The sequence below is a fragment of the Aethalodelphis obliquidens genome, unplaced genomic scaffold (genome assembly GCF_003676395.1).
Source record: "Aethalodelphis obliquidens isolate GAN/ISIS:26980383/991018 unplaced genomic scaffold, ASM367639v1 scaffold6, whole genome shotgun sequence".
In the NCBI taxonomy this organism is placed as follows: Eukaryota; Metazoa; Chordata; class Mammalia; order Artiodactyla; family Delphinidae; genus Aethalodelphis; species Aethalodelphis obliquidens.
Window position 1 is genome coordinate 70,348,457 of NW_020837950.1, and position 16,594 is coordinate 70,365,050.

Consider the following 16,594-nt stretch of genomic DNA (forward strand, 5'->3'; position numbering starts at 1 on the left):
CACACACACACACACACACACACACACACACACACACACACACACACCATTTACATTTATCTGATTGGGTTTTCATCAAATTAAAACAAAAGGGACTTCTGCATCAAACAAAAGGGATACAGATGGTGGTATGGTGATGTCTGGTGTCTCTTACTTTACTTTTTTGCTTGTCACCTTTAGAGAAACAAAAGATTTTATTGCCAGAAATAAAATGTTGTTGTTAAACTCTGTAGACATAACGTTAAAACAACAACAAAAAAACCCTTCATCCCTGGCTTCAGAGTAGGCTATGAGTAGACAAACAGTGCCCTCTAATGGACAGAATAGAACACGCTGTTGATACTTGGAGAAAGATTTCAATCTTGCGTTTCCCTTTAAAAACAGCAGGTTTAGAGGCACTATTTCTTTTCTTTTTAAAGTTATCCTTATCACATCCCATCTCAGACACAGAAATGCATTTCTAGAAATGCTTGAACTCACTCACCTGGAGACAGCAAACACACCACCATTCATGGAACCAAAGCAGGAGAGGGCAACAAAGATTGGAACTGCTACTGAGAAATTTCCCAGGAGCCGCTCAGAAAAAGTCTAGTGAAAGACAGAAGGAAGCAAATTAAAGCTCTGGCAGAAAGCGGAATAAAATGAAACAATTTAGGCCAAACTCGCTCTATGACTTTCTGTTTACCTGGTGATCTGTGTGTGTTTTATAATCCTTTTTTTGGGTTAGGGTCAGACTAACCTCTTAGAATAATAATCAAAGGCAGGTACCATGTCCCTGCTTGTTGCAGAATTATGGGCAATAGTCTAAACAAGCACCTTCCCTCTACTTCCAAAGAGCGATGATCCATTGATCAAATCTTTATCAACTATGATATCTATTGTCTCTGACTCTGGTAAATTAAAAAAACTCAGTACAGAAGTTCTCCTTTTAGAGACAGAAATCCTTCTGTAGAATACCTTCTCTCTCATCTGGAAAGCCACATTTTTATAGCGAAGTACAAAGGTACACTGAGAAGTGTTGCAGATACCTGTTTCATATACCAATCCCACTGTTATGACTTAAAAGCGTGGCAAAAAATAATTGAGGACTTAATCATGTATATTATGGATACGAACAGTTCTGAAAATCTTTTGCCCAGAATAATCACATCAGCTGAATCTCTGTTTATGAAGTCCATCCCGCCCTCTCAGTTATCTGCCAATTCCTTCTGTAGTTTCCTATTAAAAGGCTAGAACACCAACACAAGTCCAAGGAAATCAAGCTACAGAAAATATAAAAGTTAAACAAAACTTCTGACCTTTCCTTTTGTTGCATGGCATGTGCAACATTGCAAATTTTCATGAAGGATGTATTTTCCAAGAAAAAAAAAAAGTGGGATTCTTTACTTGTCCTTGATACAGCCGGTGCTATGTAATTAATGGACCACATTACGCTCAAAGACTTAAGTGCTGCCCTTTGTCTAGTAAGATGAGATGACGACCTGACATCAGGAAGCTCTGTGCATTTGGTTGTCTGGTAGAAGTTACCGCAGTGGACAGAGTCTTTTTTAATACAGTGAACTCGTACATAGGTTCACATGAAATGAGATAATTTGTTCCCTGTGGATGTTTCTGATATGACCTAATAGTGACTATTTTAAAAGGAACTGACATCTAGTGATGGGAAGTTCTTTTTTTTTTTCACCCTTCATTGTTATAAGGTCATGAATGAGTGCCCTCTTACTAGCTAAGTTTTTATACCAAAAAGTCTGTGTCACAGAATAGCAGTCCCATAACATGAACTTTGAAAGCAAAAGATGCCCCTGAAGTCAAATAAATTTTGGAAAATGCTGTAAAATTATCAGTATCCGCATCTCAGGGAGTTAAAATGCACATTAGCTTCTCTAATATTCTGAGAAGTACTATAGCAATGACATCTGTTTAACTTTGAATAACTCAGCATTTCCTCAAATTAATAATATCCTAGAACTTGTATTCAAAATGATATATATATACTAGGAAAAAAATGTTATGTGGTCCATTTGGAAATTCTAAAGTGGTACTTTGGGAAAAAGATTTTAAGTTAGCATTTGAAAAGCGTCTAAACAGGGAGGAGTACAGAATCAATTGCCATTTGCATACCCCAAAATGCATTCATTTAAACTCAGTAACTGCCCACCTGTCTTTAAAGACATGTTGGAAGAATAATGACTTCTATTCAACATGTATGTGTGGAAATATGTTTTCAAGCAGGCATATGTGGAAATGTTTTACATGAAATTAACAGTACAGAGAAATCATATAGGAGTGTAGCTGTATCAGTTAAATGGAATATGCTAAGGTATGTTCTAAATTTTTAAAATATTCATCATCATTCAGTTAAAAAAGAATTACTGGATTTCAAAACACTTTCTGCTGGAGGGAACTACTATAAAATTGCATCATTTCATTAACCTAAATTCAAACTGGCATTTTCCCAACTTAGACTTACCACTGCCACGGCCTCTGAAAGCAACAGCTCCTCGGCACTAATGGCCGTAAAGTAGGCCACATTTGTTAGCACGTAGCCAATGGTGACGACGGCCATGGATATACATATCGCAAGGGGGATGGTTCTGAAATGCACAAAGGAATCACTGATCAGTCATCTTTTGTTAGTCATTTCTCTGCAAGCAAAGAAGATAACAGGCTCATTCAAACAAAGAACAACATGGTATATGGCTAACTACAGGCTCTGTTGGGTATGTCTAAACATTTCATCAGGGTGAAGTACCACATATTCCTTTGTAATTTAATAAAGTCCATCAGGGGAGGTACATTTGTCTTGTCTACTGCTCTACCCCAGAACATGTGGGTCTGTCCGATCCTTGTGCTCCATAAATCCTACGGCAGGGTTTCACACACTTGAGCACGTATCACCCGGAAGGCTTGTTAAAACAGAGACTGATTGCTGAGCCCAGCTCAGGAGTTTCTGATTCAGGCGGATTTGCATCTTTCGCAAGTTCCTGGGTAATTCTGATGCTGCTGGCCAGGGGACCACGCTTTGAGATGCACTGTCCTATATATAAATGCCTTTCAAATCCTGATTCACTTGCCTTGACACCTTTCTAATACTAGTTTCCCAAAAGATCTTTCGCATTCAGTGTCTTCCCCTTCAGTAATTCCCCTTGCCATCAAATACGTGTACACTTTTGGAAGCATGCCAGCAACATATATCTACCTTTCTAAATGACAGTAATAATAACTTTGTACATAACACAAAAAGCCCAGAAGTGTTCCCAATAACGCCTTTGCACTGCCCTGCTGTGAGTTCAAAGGGAGCTCAAGATCATGAGTATCTATCGAAGCAAGAGCACAGATAATCCCATGAAGTTAGAGGTGACGTGCTGTGAAGTACATAGAACCGGACGGTGCTGACACCACGCGGCATCAGGAAGCAGCCGGCGCAAACACAACGTTATGTCTTCATTTAACGCACTGGGAAAGCCAGGAAGTTACTGACCCTCATAATTTGACTCCATGTTACCGATACACATTACTTGCTTAACATAATCACCTCTTCAGACTGTTTCCAGTTCAAGCAACTTAAACCTTCGGCTCCCTGCACGAAGGCGGATGGGTTTTGTGGGTTTTTTTTTTTTTTTTTTTTTAGCCATAGAGCTTATCAGCCTTCATGGAGCCTTAACCCTGCTGGGTACCACTAGTGAAGACCTCCCTATAATTTCTTCCAAGATGAAAATACAGGTCCGAACCAGGAACAAAAAAGGCACAGCCTGCCTCACTCCCCAAGCTGGGTGTGTTGAGCACACTAAGTCCCAGCTCATTACGCCGAATTCTCTATCCCCTGTTGAGAACAGGCAAACCCAGCCAGCCAGCAAATGCCATTCATTATGCTGCTTGGAGCTCGACACTTCCCCTGGTCCCCAAAGCCTTAAGCCTTGATGGGGAAACACATTGACCTCTAAAATCCTGGCATCCTGCTAGAAAAGGAGCAGATGTTCCCCTTCCCCAGTGTGAAGAGGGTCCCGTGGAACTTTCTGTTCATGCCGTACCACGCATTGCTGCTTGTGATTGATAAACGCTGAATGTAAGCAAAGGAGATCACTGGGCCAATTAAATACAGAGGGGTAAGTGGCATAAGGCATATTAAAGATAAAGGCAGCTTTTCAACCACTCACTGTATTATCAATATTTGAAACTCGAATCCTTCAGCTCTTATAACATGCCAAATGGGGTTTTGAGTTCTTTCTATGGAGGAGAGAAGCAGAGAGAAAGAGAGGGAGGAAGACACTCTCTAGAGATCTCCTCCCAAGAGTAGGATTAAGAAATGCAAAGGCTCTGCTAATAAAAAGTGAGGTGATTTACTGTTCAGTGCGGTGAAGTCACCTAATCTGTCCGGGACAGGTAGTACTGTCATGTCACATGATGCTGTCACAGAGCACAGAGGAGTCACTCTGAAATTTGACTGTGGCCCTGCCAGCATAGAATCTAGCCTCCCAGCCCAGATCTTTCAAGGCAGCCTGTGTTTCCTGCCCGGAGATTGCGGTCTTTCTGAGGGAGGATTTCTAAACTGACTTTAGCAGAAGGGACCTTTAAAACATTTGAAACTTCCAGGTTAGTTCTCCTTTTGTTCTTCCTCAGCTTGTCAATAACAAAAAACAGCAGATGCTGCTGCTACCCACCCTTTTATTAGCTACTTTACATATTTGCCTCATTTTGTCCTTGGAAAATCCTGTGAGTTAGGAGCACAATTACCATTTTATATACGAGGAAATGAAGTCTTAGAGAGTTTAAAGAACTGTTCAAGGATACACAGCTGGTAAGTGGAAACCCAGAATTCAGCTGCGGATCCAGCTACCCTGAAGTCAAAGCATTTAAACCACTGAAGTGTATTCTCTCTCGTGCATGTGGGTCCTCAAACCCTTAACTATCACTTTTCAGAGAAATTATAATTATTGAATATAATGTTTATTGGAAAGCTCTTATCCAGGCTGTATTCCTCATGTATTCACTGAAAATACAGTTTTGTGTAGTACGAAGGAGGGGGAAAGACTTATTCCATGATTTTCATAATTTTTCTGTGTGATACGAACTATAATGTCAAGTGAATGTTTTCAAAAGTTTCAATATTTTGGAAATACTAGTTTATTTTGAATTTAAAAAACCACAGAGGCACACTGAATAAACTTCCCTAGACAACTGTTATAGAAAAGGAGGAAAAGGAAGCATACTTATCAGACAAAATGAAACAGATTATTAACAGTTTTACTATCAGCCAAGTATAGATAGCCTATAAATATAGCCTATAGATAGCCTATAGATAGATCAGCCTAGTATATAGATACTAGAGGAAAAAAAAAATCAAAGGAGCTTAAAATATAGGATAAAAGAGAAAAGGGGTCTAACCTTGCCGCAATTCACAGCAAACCCAGTAATTCCACCCTAGGTAAAGTTAAGCCATGGGAACTGAAGAGGATGTGGCCAGACAGCCAGTAGCTTCTGTCCTTAAGGTTCCATTTCACCTTAACAAAGGGAAGGAGAAGGGTTTGTGGCTGCCTTGGCATAAATAGCAATCATTTACACAGAGGAAATCAGTTGACTTGTTCAGAAGGGCTTGGTACTGTGTGGGTAACTCCTGGATTTCAAGCAGCAAAGCTTAAGGGCCACTGGGTGAGCTGATAAGAGCTATTAGGGCAAGCCAGAGCCATCTTTCTGGAGGCTTTAGATGCAGAGGGCAGATAAACACAGTTAGTAATCCAAGATTAAGGCAAATGGCACATGATAATAAAAGGAATCACAGGAACTGGTAGGCCACTGACATTTCAAAGCCCCTGTGTAACTGCGAGGTGTCCACCAATTCTAAGTGCAACAAAAGCATTGTCTCTAAGCTGAATAAAAGTGACTCACACCTATGAGTTGTAATCTTTCTCAAATGTTGTGTATATATTTTTTTATGATTAACAAGATACGAATGTATTGGGAAAAGTTACTTAATGCTTAAGAGCTTTTTGTCATTATAGTCTTTTCAATTATGTATTCATGAGAAATAAGCACTAAGTAAGTGAGAATCTGATATTTTTATTAATTGCAAATGGTTTTCAATCAAAAGGTCTTGGATGGTCTTCTTTCCTTGCAGGTTTATTTTAAATTGGCATCTGTAACCCGTCTATGTAACACATAGATATATATTTGTTTATTGGAAATTATTAAATGGAAGTCTCTGGAACATCTGCTTAGAAGCACTCTCATTCTAAGGATAGAGCTCCCCAGGAATTTAAATGGCCCCAATAGTAATGGCAGGTAGCTTATATTTGTATAATCTACAAAGCACTGGCAAGCACACTTTATCTCCAAATATACACATTTCATTTCAAATCCTTTGTGGAATAACATAGAATATGAACAAATGACAAAATCCATAACAACCCACTGAAATAGGAGGTAATACCACCATCTTCAAACAATGGAACCAAGGCTCAGAGAGGTTAAGTGACTGGCCAAGGTCACAAAAGTAGTAAGTGAGAAAGCTGGGTCTTGAATTCAGATCCTCCATCGCTAAGTCCCACATTGCTGAAATATCTTGTCCCTGATATCATGGCTGTTTTGTGCCTACTTTAACTCTAGGTACAAAATTCCTAGGATCCTCACATGCTGACAAACATGTCCTCTATTTTATACACATGATACAAATATCAGAAGGCTGATGGTTACAATGTGACACATTTGAAGCCAAGTACCTTTTACTATGCACTTAATAGTCATCACAAATAATCTTGCAAATGATGGAGCATGGGATGCATTTTTAATATACTTTGCAACTCCATGGTAGAGCATCAGCAATGATCATTGTTTCCAGTGCTTTATGTTGGCTAAAAAGACTCCTGCCATGAAAACAGAATGAGTAGACCTAGCTTCAGAGAGTTGAGGACACATGAAGGTCACAAGCATTTCTGATATTCAGGCCATCCGAGTAATTCTGTAGTCACTTGTATTTAGGACATTCCTAAAATTGTTTTATAACTGGCGCAAAATCTTCTGAGGTTTATGTGAATCAAAATAAGTTTCATACATTCCCCGGTGTGGATACATCCACTGGAGACCACAGAAACCACTGATCCTGGGGCATCTAAAATTGTCTTTGAGCTGTGGGACTGGGCATGATGCCAGTTCTGCTAAAACCTTCTCTTGTGTGTTCTGGAATCTTCTAAGAGAAGTGCCTGATACTTCACATTTTCTATTTAAAAATCATTAATGTTTTAACACATGTATTTTGCATTCAGGAAAAAAGAGGGAGGGGAGAAAAGAGGAATTAAGAAGGGCAAGAAAATGACGAACTTCTTAATATGTGAGATGCAAATAAAAAAGAAAACAGGGTCTTTCAAAGAACTTTAAAATTTTTTAGTAAACTGTTTATATATAATTGAAACAAAGCCATGATTCATCTCAACATAAAGTATTTAAAATTATAAATGAGTATGTCTTGATTCTGAGTATTTATTTTAGGATCATACCTATTTCACATTGTCTTTTTGTGTGTGGGGGTGCTTTGTGACCTCCTGGAGGGGTGGGATAGGGAGGGTGGGAGTGAGGGAGACGCAAGAGGGAAGAGATATGGGAACATATGTATATGTATAACTGATTCACTTTGTTATAAAGCAGAAACTAACACACCATTGTAAAGCAATTATACTCCAATAAAGATGTTAAAAAAAACCAAAACATTTTCTTTATAATGACCCTGTAGAGACCTTGAAAGCTTTTCTCTAGATCTGACCCAGAAGTGACTCAAGTACCTCTTACTTCTCTCTTTTTGATCTACCAATTTATTTTTACAGGATTATTCCGTTTACTTTATTACCACTGCTGTTCATTTTACTGTACTCCTCAAACTTCAGTCATGTGTTACAATCCAAAAGATCAATACTAGTATATCTCAAAGAAAATCTATCTATATTTTTCACTCACGTGATTTTTTTCTTCCATACATTTTTACATAATTTCCCTGATTCTTGCTCATCTCAAACTTTCCAGAGACACCCCCCTGCCCCCCGGCAAGCATGAAACTGTACTATCTGGCTATGTGATTTCTGACATTTCTAGCAGGGACTGAATTACAAATAAGGGTCCTTGATTGTTTTCCAGACTTGAAACAATTAGATTACAGATGACTGGAACCCTATGAACTGTCTTGTATGTTATCGGTGATATTGCCCCCTTGTCATTTAGTGCTATCACTGTATCTCTAGTTGCACATTGTGAGTGGGAACTGGACTGTGAATAACAGTATAAGAGAAATGCACTTGAGGAGACATGGCAAGTTGGGGGGGAAGGTGTGGGTTGTCACTGAAAGAAGAAAATGTAGCAAGAGGAAGAGTACATTCAATAAACCTATTTAGAAACATTCTTAAAGGTCCATGCTTCATGTTCTAACTTAATGACAACTTCTGGGCCAAGGCTGAACACAGTGATGTGACGAGCAGATTGTCACATAAAGGTACACAGTGATCCCACTGATTTCAAGCACTAAACACCTGCCCTCGGCTTCTTATTGTACCACGGCAAGACTACAGGTGTTTTCACTGAGACGCTTTAAATTTCAATACCACTGACCTCTAATCTAAATCTCACCATTCTCCATTGTCCACAGATGAAGAACTCCATAAACAAAAAGAGAAGACAGAGGGACCTGTAGGGAGATGTAAGAAATGAACAGACACAGATTAAAAGACTGCAGCCTGAAGGAGGCTCATGGAAAAAACATACACAGATGCATGAAGGAGACAGAAAAGTGCAGCAAAACCACGCAGAAAAATGAACTGAAATGGAAACTTATAATTCAGAAACATAGGGTCATAAGCAATCAGAAGCATGAGTCTAAGCGTTTTTAGCCCTAATAATACTTTATTTTTTTATCCAACTAGCAGAATAAATTCCTGCCTAAATAAAATTATTCAGCAAAATGGAGCTTGGGGGTAAATTTTCATTTGCTTGAATTTCATACCAACAAAAAATCTGCATTGTCTGCATCTCATTTGTTCTCATTTTCTCAAGATTTAGAGTGTGTCGTCCAGATATATTACAGTTATCCATATTTATCATGGATGAACGTAAAGAAATTAGTAGGCAAGTTTGAGTGCACAAACATAGAAACAAAATTGGTTTTTGATAAAATGTTAGCAAGTAAATAACTAAGAAAACAAAATATTTTAATAACAATAAATTACATTTCATACTAATGTTCAGCTCTTATTTTTTTTTTTTTTTTTTTTTTTTTTTTTTAGTACGCAGGCCTCTCACTGTTGTGGCCTCTCCCGTTGCGGAGCACAGGCTCCAGACTTGCAGGCTCAGTGGCCATGGCTCACGGGCCCAGCCGCTCCGCGGCACGTGGGATCTTCCCACACCGGGACACGAACCCGTGTCCCCTGCATCGGCAGGCGGACTCTGAACCACTGCGCCATCAGGGAAGCCCCAGCTCTTATTTTTGTTATATTATTTTTATAGTATACTTTTTAAAATGTTATTTCCCTCAGGATTTTGTCTAAAGTACTCTAAGGTGATGCAATATCTCAGTGAACCTTTTTTTTTTTTTTTTATAACTGAGTTCCTGAGATTCAGATATGCATGGCTGAGAGAATGAAGTACTCACCACAGTTTTGTACTCCTCTTTCCAAAGTATCAGTCATTCCTGAGAAGAAGCTACCCAGATAGACCACATTTTCCAGACTCTCTGGTATCTAGGTGGGAGTGTGACTCATCCTTATGTGTCAACTGATGTGGCAGTTTTAGGCCAAGGTGGTTAAGAAGTGGGTTGCCTTGTCTGCCCCCAACCCTTTCTCTAGTTGTATAGAGGATCTATAGAAAGGATCTATAGAAAGGATCCTTCCACAATGTGGAAGGAATCTGGGCCACAGAATCAACATGAGGAAGAAAGTCTACCGCTCAGCCAGGGACACCAACTGTAACATGATCTAAAAACTAAACTTTCGATTGTTTAAAGCCATTGAAAATTTGTGGTTTGCTTGTTGGAGCAGCTGGCACTACCCTAACTAATAAAAGAATGAAGGGCCTCATTATATCAAGACTTTTTGTAGATCTCAGTGAATTAGTTTTTATGAGACAAATTGGGTCCTCATTAATTTTTATCTCATATTTTTTTGTTTCGGAAGAGACCAGTATATGATATAAAGTCTTTAAAATAATGTCCCAAATGAGATCCAACTGAAGCACTTACATTGGTTAAAGTTAGAACAGTGAAAATTCTATTATTCCAACTTCCCAGAAACAGAGCAAACATAGACCCCATTGTTCACTATTTTGAAATATAAAATCTCCTACACATTTGACAACTGCCTCCGATCCAACAAAGATCAAAGTATAATCGCCTCTTGTTTTGGCCAAAGATACATAATAAAACAATGCAATGTTAAATAAATATACTCTTATGCTAAGTACAAGGCAAGGTAAAATAAACATACCCACTTTGGTATAATAAGTGGGAATTAGAGTCAAAATTCCCTCTGGTCATAAACACGTGTCTTAGAAGAAACTGATAACACTTCTCCTACTATAAACCCATAAATCAAATCCAGTCACATTTCTGACCAGCTGCACAATAAGAAATGGAACAGGTACATATGGAGACATTCAACCCTGACAAATGAACTACTGAAAACTGCCTTCAATATCTGTGACCAACAATGACAAGTCTAATTATTAGAAACCATTTTACTTTGACATCTGGTAGTCAAGGAGACACCAGGGTAATATGGGAATCAGAATAGAAGATGGACAATTGATAAGATTAGAGGCTAACCTGTCCTCACTCACTTCAACCAGATCAGTCCTCTCTTCCTTGTTTTATGTATTGATATACAACTGAAGGGATCCAGCGCTTTCAAACAGTTTTAACATCACTCCACTAGATGCTACAAGTCAAATTATGTCTTTAAATACTATTTTGGGACTCAATGCTGGCTACCTAAACTACGGTTTTCAAACTCTATGAATTGGTTTCATAAAATGCCTATCTACGAATGATTATAGAGGTATGTATGTATGTATATATATATTTGATCCTACAAAGTTGAAAATAATTTTTCACTGCAACAAATCCTATTTATAGGTAATTGAGGGAAACATTTATAGTAGGAAAGGTATAAGGTTGATAGAGGAGCCAACAGCTATGGCCTGGCTTTAATCAAAGTGGTAAATCCGCATGGCTGGGCCCCAGAGAACATGACACAGCAGCTAATGGAGCTGCAGAGAAAGATGAAGATGAGAAGAAATTGAATGGATGGGTTAAATACCTTTCCAGTTGAGAGAGATGATATGTCATTGACAAGAAAGTGATGATTTTGACTCCTGCTTGAAACAGTTGACAGCTCCCTGCAAAGGTCACAGAGGCCCCCAGAATGGCAGAACCTCCTGTAAGTTCCCCTCTCCTCTCCTTGGGCTGTCCATTTACAAAGATTCATATTCCCAGCAGAAATGGAAATTTCATTATCTTTCAGCTCAAAAGTTAAACTTTTCAAAAAATAAGACTTTGTGCTTTATTTTATATTTGCTAATGCCTTTTCTTAGACTACAAGGATTCGTAGGCAAATTTCTCCCCAAGGATACTTTAGCAAAGTCAAACACAACATGCAATGGTTGAGGGACTACCTGCCCCAGAAAGAGAAGTGGTCCCCGCATTCACCCACCCTGTAATTTCCCTTCTCTTTCATATTTTCCCTCAGCCCCATCCCCAAATTCCTATAACCAAGAAAAAAGTGTATATGTACCATCCCAAGTGTAAGTTTTCTTTATGCAACATCTTGTCTCTGATGTTTGCCTTCAGTGTTTGTTTTGATTTCATAGAATTATGAACATTCTCTGGACTCCAATCTGAAAGCTGAGTCCAGTCATCTTCCGGTCACTGGCAGGAACCCAGGAGATCACTGGACCTCTCTAGGCATAAACTTCCTCCTTAGTTAAAGAGGGTGCTGAATTAATGAAATCTAACGTCCATTTCTCTTGGAAGTTCATTATTCAATCACTTTAACAAATAAAGCTGATTTTTAAAGACTGTTTAACAATACTTTGAAAACTTAGTTCAGTCCTTGCTCAAGTAACAGAGCATCCTACGGAAGTGCCTGAGTCTGTCCTGTTCTGTCGCTCAGAGGAAAAAAACAGGACACAGATTTCACCAACTCTTCTCCTGGGTCTTGAGGTTATGATCCTATCCTCAATCACGAATACCAGTCCATCACAGTACCTTCATAGTATCAGTCTGGCTGATAGCAGTGATCATTACAGAAGAGCATATAAAGGAAAAGTGGTGAGGGACCTTCAGAATGGCAGAGGAATAAGACATGCAGATCAGCTTCCTCCCCACAGATACACCAGAAATACATCTACGTGTGGAACAACTCCTGCAGAACACCTACTGAATGCTGGCAGAAGACTTCAGACTTCCCGAAAGCTTCCCAAGAAACTCCCCACGTACCTGGCCGTGTGGCTGACAGGGCAGTGGTGCTCCGGCCAGGTGTCAGGCCTGTGCCTCGGAGGTGGGAGAGCCGAGGTGAGGACATTGGTCCACCAGAGACCTCCTGCCTCCACATAATATCGAACGGTGAAAGCTCTCCCAGAGATCTCCATCTCAACGCTAAGACCCAGCTCCACTCAACGACCAGCAAGCTACAGTGCTGGACACCCTATGCCAAACAACTAGCAAGACAGGAACATAGCCCCAACCATTAGCAGAGAGGCTGCTTAAAATCATAATAAGGTCACAGGCACCCAAAAACACACCACGGGACGCAGTCCTGCCCACCAGAAAGATGAGATCCAGCCTCACCCACCAGAACACAGGCACTATTCCCCTCCACCAGGAAGCCTACACAACCCACTGAACCAACCTTAGCCACTGGGGGCAGATACCAAAAACAACAGGAACTACGAATCTGCAGCCTGTGAAAAGGAGACCCCAAACACAGTAAGATAAGCAAAAGGAGAAGACAGAAAAACACACAGCAGATGAAAGAGCAAGGTAAAAACTCACCAGACCAAACAAATGAAGAGGAAATAGGCAGTCTACCTGAAAAAGAATTCAGAGTAATGATAGTAAAGATGATCCAAAATCTTGGAAATAGAATGGAGAAAACACAAGAAACATTTAACAAGGACCTAGGAGAACTAAAGAGCAAACAAACAATGATGAACAATACAATAGATGAAATTAAAAATTCTCTAGAAGGAATCAATAGCAGAATAACTGAGATAGAAGAACGGATAAGTGACCTGGAAGATAAAATGGTGGAAATAACTGTCGGGGAGCAGAATAAAGAAAAAAGAATGAAAAGAATTGAGTACAGTCTCAGAGACCTCCGGGACAACATTAAACACACCAACATTCAAATTATAGGGGTCCCAGAAGAAGAAGAGAAAAAGAAAGAGACTGAGAAAATATTTGAAGAGATTATAGTTGAAAACTTCCCTAATATGGGAAAGGAAACAGTCAATCAAGTCCAGGAAGAGCAGAGAGTGCCATACAGGATAAATCCAAGGAGAAACACGCCAAGACACATATTAATCAAACTATCAAAAATTAAACACAAAGAAAAAATATTAAAAGCAGCAAGGGACAAACAACAAATAACATATAAGGGAATCCCCATAAGGTTAACAGCTGATCTTTTAGCAGAAACTCTACAAGTTAGAAGGGAGTGGCAGGACATATTTAAAGTAATGAAAGGGAAAACGTACAAAAAAGATTACTCTACCCAGAAAGGATCTCATTCATATTCGATGGAGAAATTAAAACCTTTACAGATAAGCAAAACCTAAGAGAATTCAACACCACCAAACCAGCTGTACAACAAACGCTAAAGGAACTTCTCTAGGCAGGAAACACAAGAGAAGGAAAAGACTTACAATAACAAAAACCAAACAATTATGAAAATGGTAATAGGAACATACATATCGATAACTACCTTAAATGTAAATGGATTAAATGTTCCAACCAAAAGACACAGACTGGCTGAATGGATACAAAAACAAGACCTGTATGTATGCTGTCTACAAGAGACCCACTTCAGACTTAGGGACACATACAGACTGAAAAGGAGGGGATGGAAAAAGATATTCCACGCAAAAGGAAATCAAAAGAAAGCTGAAGGAATAATTCTCATATCAGACAAAATAGACTTTAAAATAAAGACTACTACAAGAGACAAAGAAGGACACTACATAATGATCAAGGGATCCATCCAAGAAGATATAATAATTGCAACTATTTATGCACCCAACATAGAGCACCTCAATACATAAGACACATACTAACAGCCATAAAAGGGGAAATCGACAGTAACACAATGATAGTAGGAGACATTAACACCCCACTTTCACCAATGGACAGATCACCCGAAATGAAAAGTAAATAAGGAAAGACAAGCTTTAAATGATACATTAAACAAGATGGACTTAATTGATATTTATAGGACATTCCATCCAAACACAACAGAATACATTTCTTCTCAAGCACTCATGGAACATTCTCCAGAATAGATCATATCTTGTGTCACATTTCAAGCCTTGGTAAATTTAAGAAAATTGACATCATATAAAGTATCTTTTCCGAACACAATGCTATGAGACTAGATATCAATTACAGGAAAAAATCTGTAAAAAATAGAAACAAATGGAGCTAAACAATACACTACTTAATAACCAAGAGATCACTGAAGAAATGAAAGAGGAAATCAAAAAATACCTAGAAACAAATGACAAGGAAAACACAGCGACCCAAAACCTATGGGATGTAGCAAAAGCAGTTCTAAGAGGGAAGTTTATAGCAATACAATCCTACCTCAAGAAACAAGAAACATCTCAAATAAACAACCTAACCTTACACCTAAAGCAATTAGAGAAAGAAGAACAAAAGAATCCCAAAGTTAGGAGAAGGAAAAAAATCATAAAGATCAGATCAGAAATAAATGAAAAAGAAATGAAGGAAACAATAACAAAGATCAATAAAACTAAAAGCTGGTTCTTTGAGAAGACAAACTAAATTGATAAACCATTAGCCAGACTCATCAAGAAAGAAAGGGAGAGGACTCAAATCAATAGAATTAGAAATGAAAAAGGAGAAGTAACAACTGACACTACAGAAATACAAAGGATCCTGAGAGACTACTACCAGCAACTATATGCCAATAAAATGGACAAACTGGAAGAAATGGAAAAGTTCTTTAAAAGCATAACCTTCCAAGACTGAACCAGGAAGAAACAGAAAATATAAACAGACCAATCACAAGCACTGAAATTGAGACTGTGATTAAAAAATCTTCCAACAAACAAAAGCTGAGGACCAGATGGCTTCACAGGCAAATTCTGTCAAACATTTAGGGAACAGCTAACACCTATCCTTCTCAAACTCTTCCAAAATATAGCAGAGGGAGGAACACTCCCAAACTCATTCTATGAGGCCACCACCATACTGATACCAAAACCAGACAAAGATGTTACAAAGAAAGAGAACTACAGGCCAACATCACTGATGAACATAGATGCAAATATCCTCAGCAAAATACTAGCAAACAGAATCCAACAGCATATTAAAGGGATCATACACCATGATCAAGTGGGGTTTATCCAAGGAATGCAAAGATTCTTCAATATATGCAAATTAATCAATGTGATAAACCATATTAACAAACTGAAGGAGAAAAACCATATGATCACCTTAATAGATGCAGAGAAAGCTTTTGACAAAATTCAACACCCGTTTATGATAAAAACCCTCCATAAAGTAGGCACAGAGGGAACTTACCTCAACACAATGAAGGCCATATATGACAAACCCACAGCCAACATCACTCCCAATGGTGAAAAACTGAAACCATTTCCTCTAGGATCAGGAACAAGACAAGGTTGTCTACTCTCACCACTCTTATTCAACATAGTTTTGGAAGTTTTAGCCACAGCAATCAGAGAAGAAAAGGAAATAAAAGGAATCCAAATCAGAAAAGAAGAAGTAAAGCTGTCACTGTTTGCAGATGACATGATACTATACATAAAGAATCCTAAAGATGCTACCAGAAAACTACTAGAGCTAATCAATGAATTTGGTAAAGTAGCAGGATACAAAATTAATGCACAGAAATCTCTTGCATTCCTATACACTAATGATGAAAAGTATGAAAGAGTAATTAAAGAAACACCCCCATTTACCATTGCAACAAAAAGAACAAAATACCTAGGAATAAACCTACCTAAGGAGACAAAAGACCTGTATGCAGAAAATTATAAGACAGTGATGAAAGAAATTAAAGATGATACAAACAGATGGAGAGATATACCATATTCTTGGATTGGAAGAATCAACACCGTGAAAATGACTATACTACCCAAAGCAGTCTACAGATTCAATGCCATCCTTATCAAACTATCAATGGCATTTTTCACAGAACTAGAACAAAAAATTTCACAATTTGTATGGAAACACAAAAGACACCAAATAGCCAGTTCTGAGAAAGAAAAACGGAGCTGGAGGAATCAGGCTCCTGGACTTCAGACTATATTACAAAGCTACAGTAATCAAGACAGTATGGTACTGGCACAAAAACAGAAATATAGA

General features: G+C 38.6%; 1 protein-coding gene and 1 long non-coding RNA gene across 3 annotated transcripts in view; one reads left to right on the plus strand and one right to left on the minus strand.

The window, feature by feature from the left end:
* The window catches only part of SLC7A11 (solute carrier family 7 member 11), an 88,436-nt gene that overhangs the window by 16,391 nt on the left and 55,451 nt on the right, over positions 1–16,594 (minus strand). Inside the window, exons 7-8 of one of the 2 annotated variants that reach the window (XM_027103730.1) lie at positions 2,471–2,594; positions 485–588 (exon numbers count right to left, since the gene is read on the minus strand). In XM_027103730.1, the coding sequence (XP_026959531.1) occupies positions 485–588; positions 2,471–2,594 (228 nt within the window). The remainder of the gene's footprint in view (positions 1–484; positions 589–2,470; positions 2,595–16,594) is intronic. The other variant, XM_027103731.1, reaches the window with a different exon arrangement.
* Positions 3,710–9,005, plus strand: LOC113619116 (uncharacterized). Its single transcript, XR_003432291.1, has 2 exons — positions 3,710–4,593; positions 8,627–9,005. It is a non-coding gene; the product is annotated as an uncharacterized LOC113619116 (long non-coding RNA).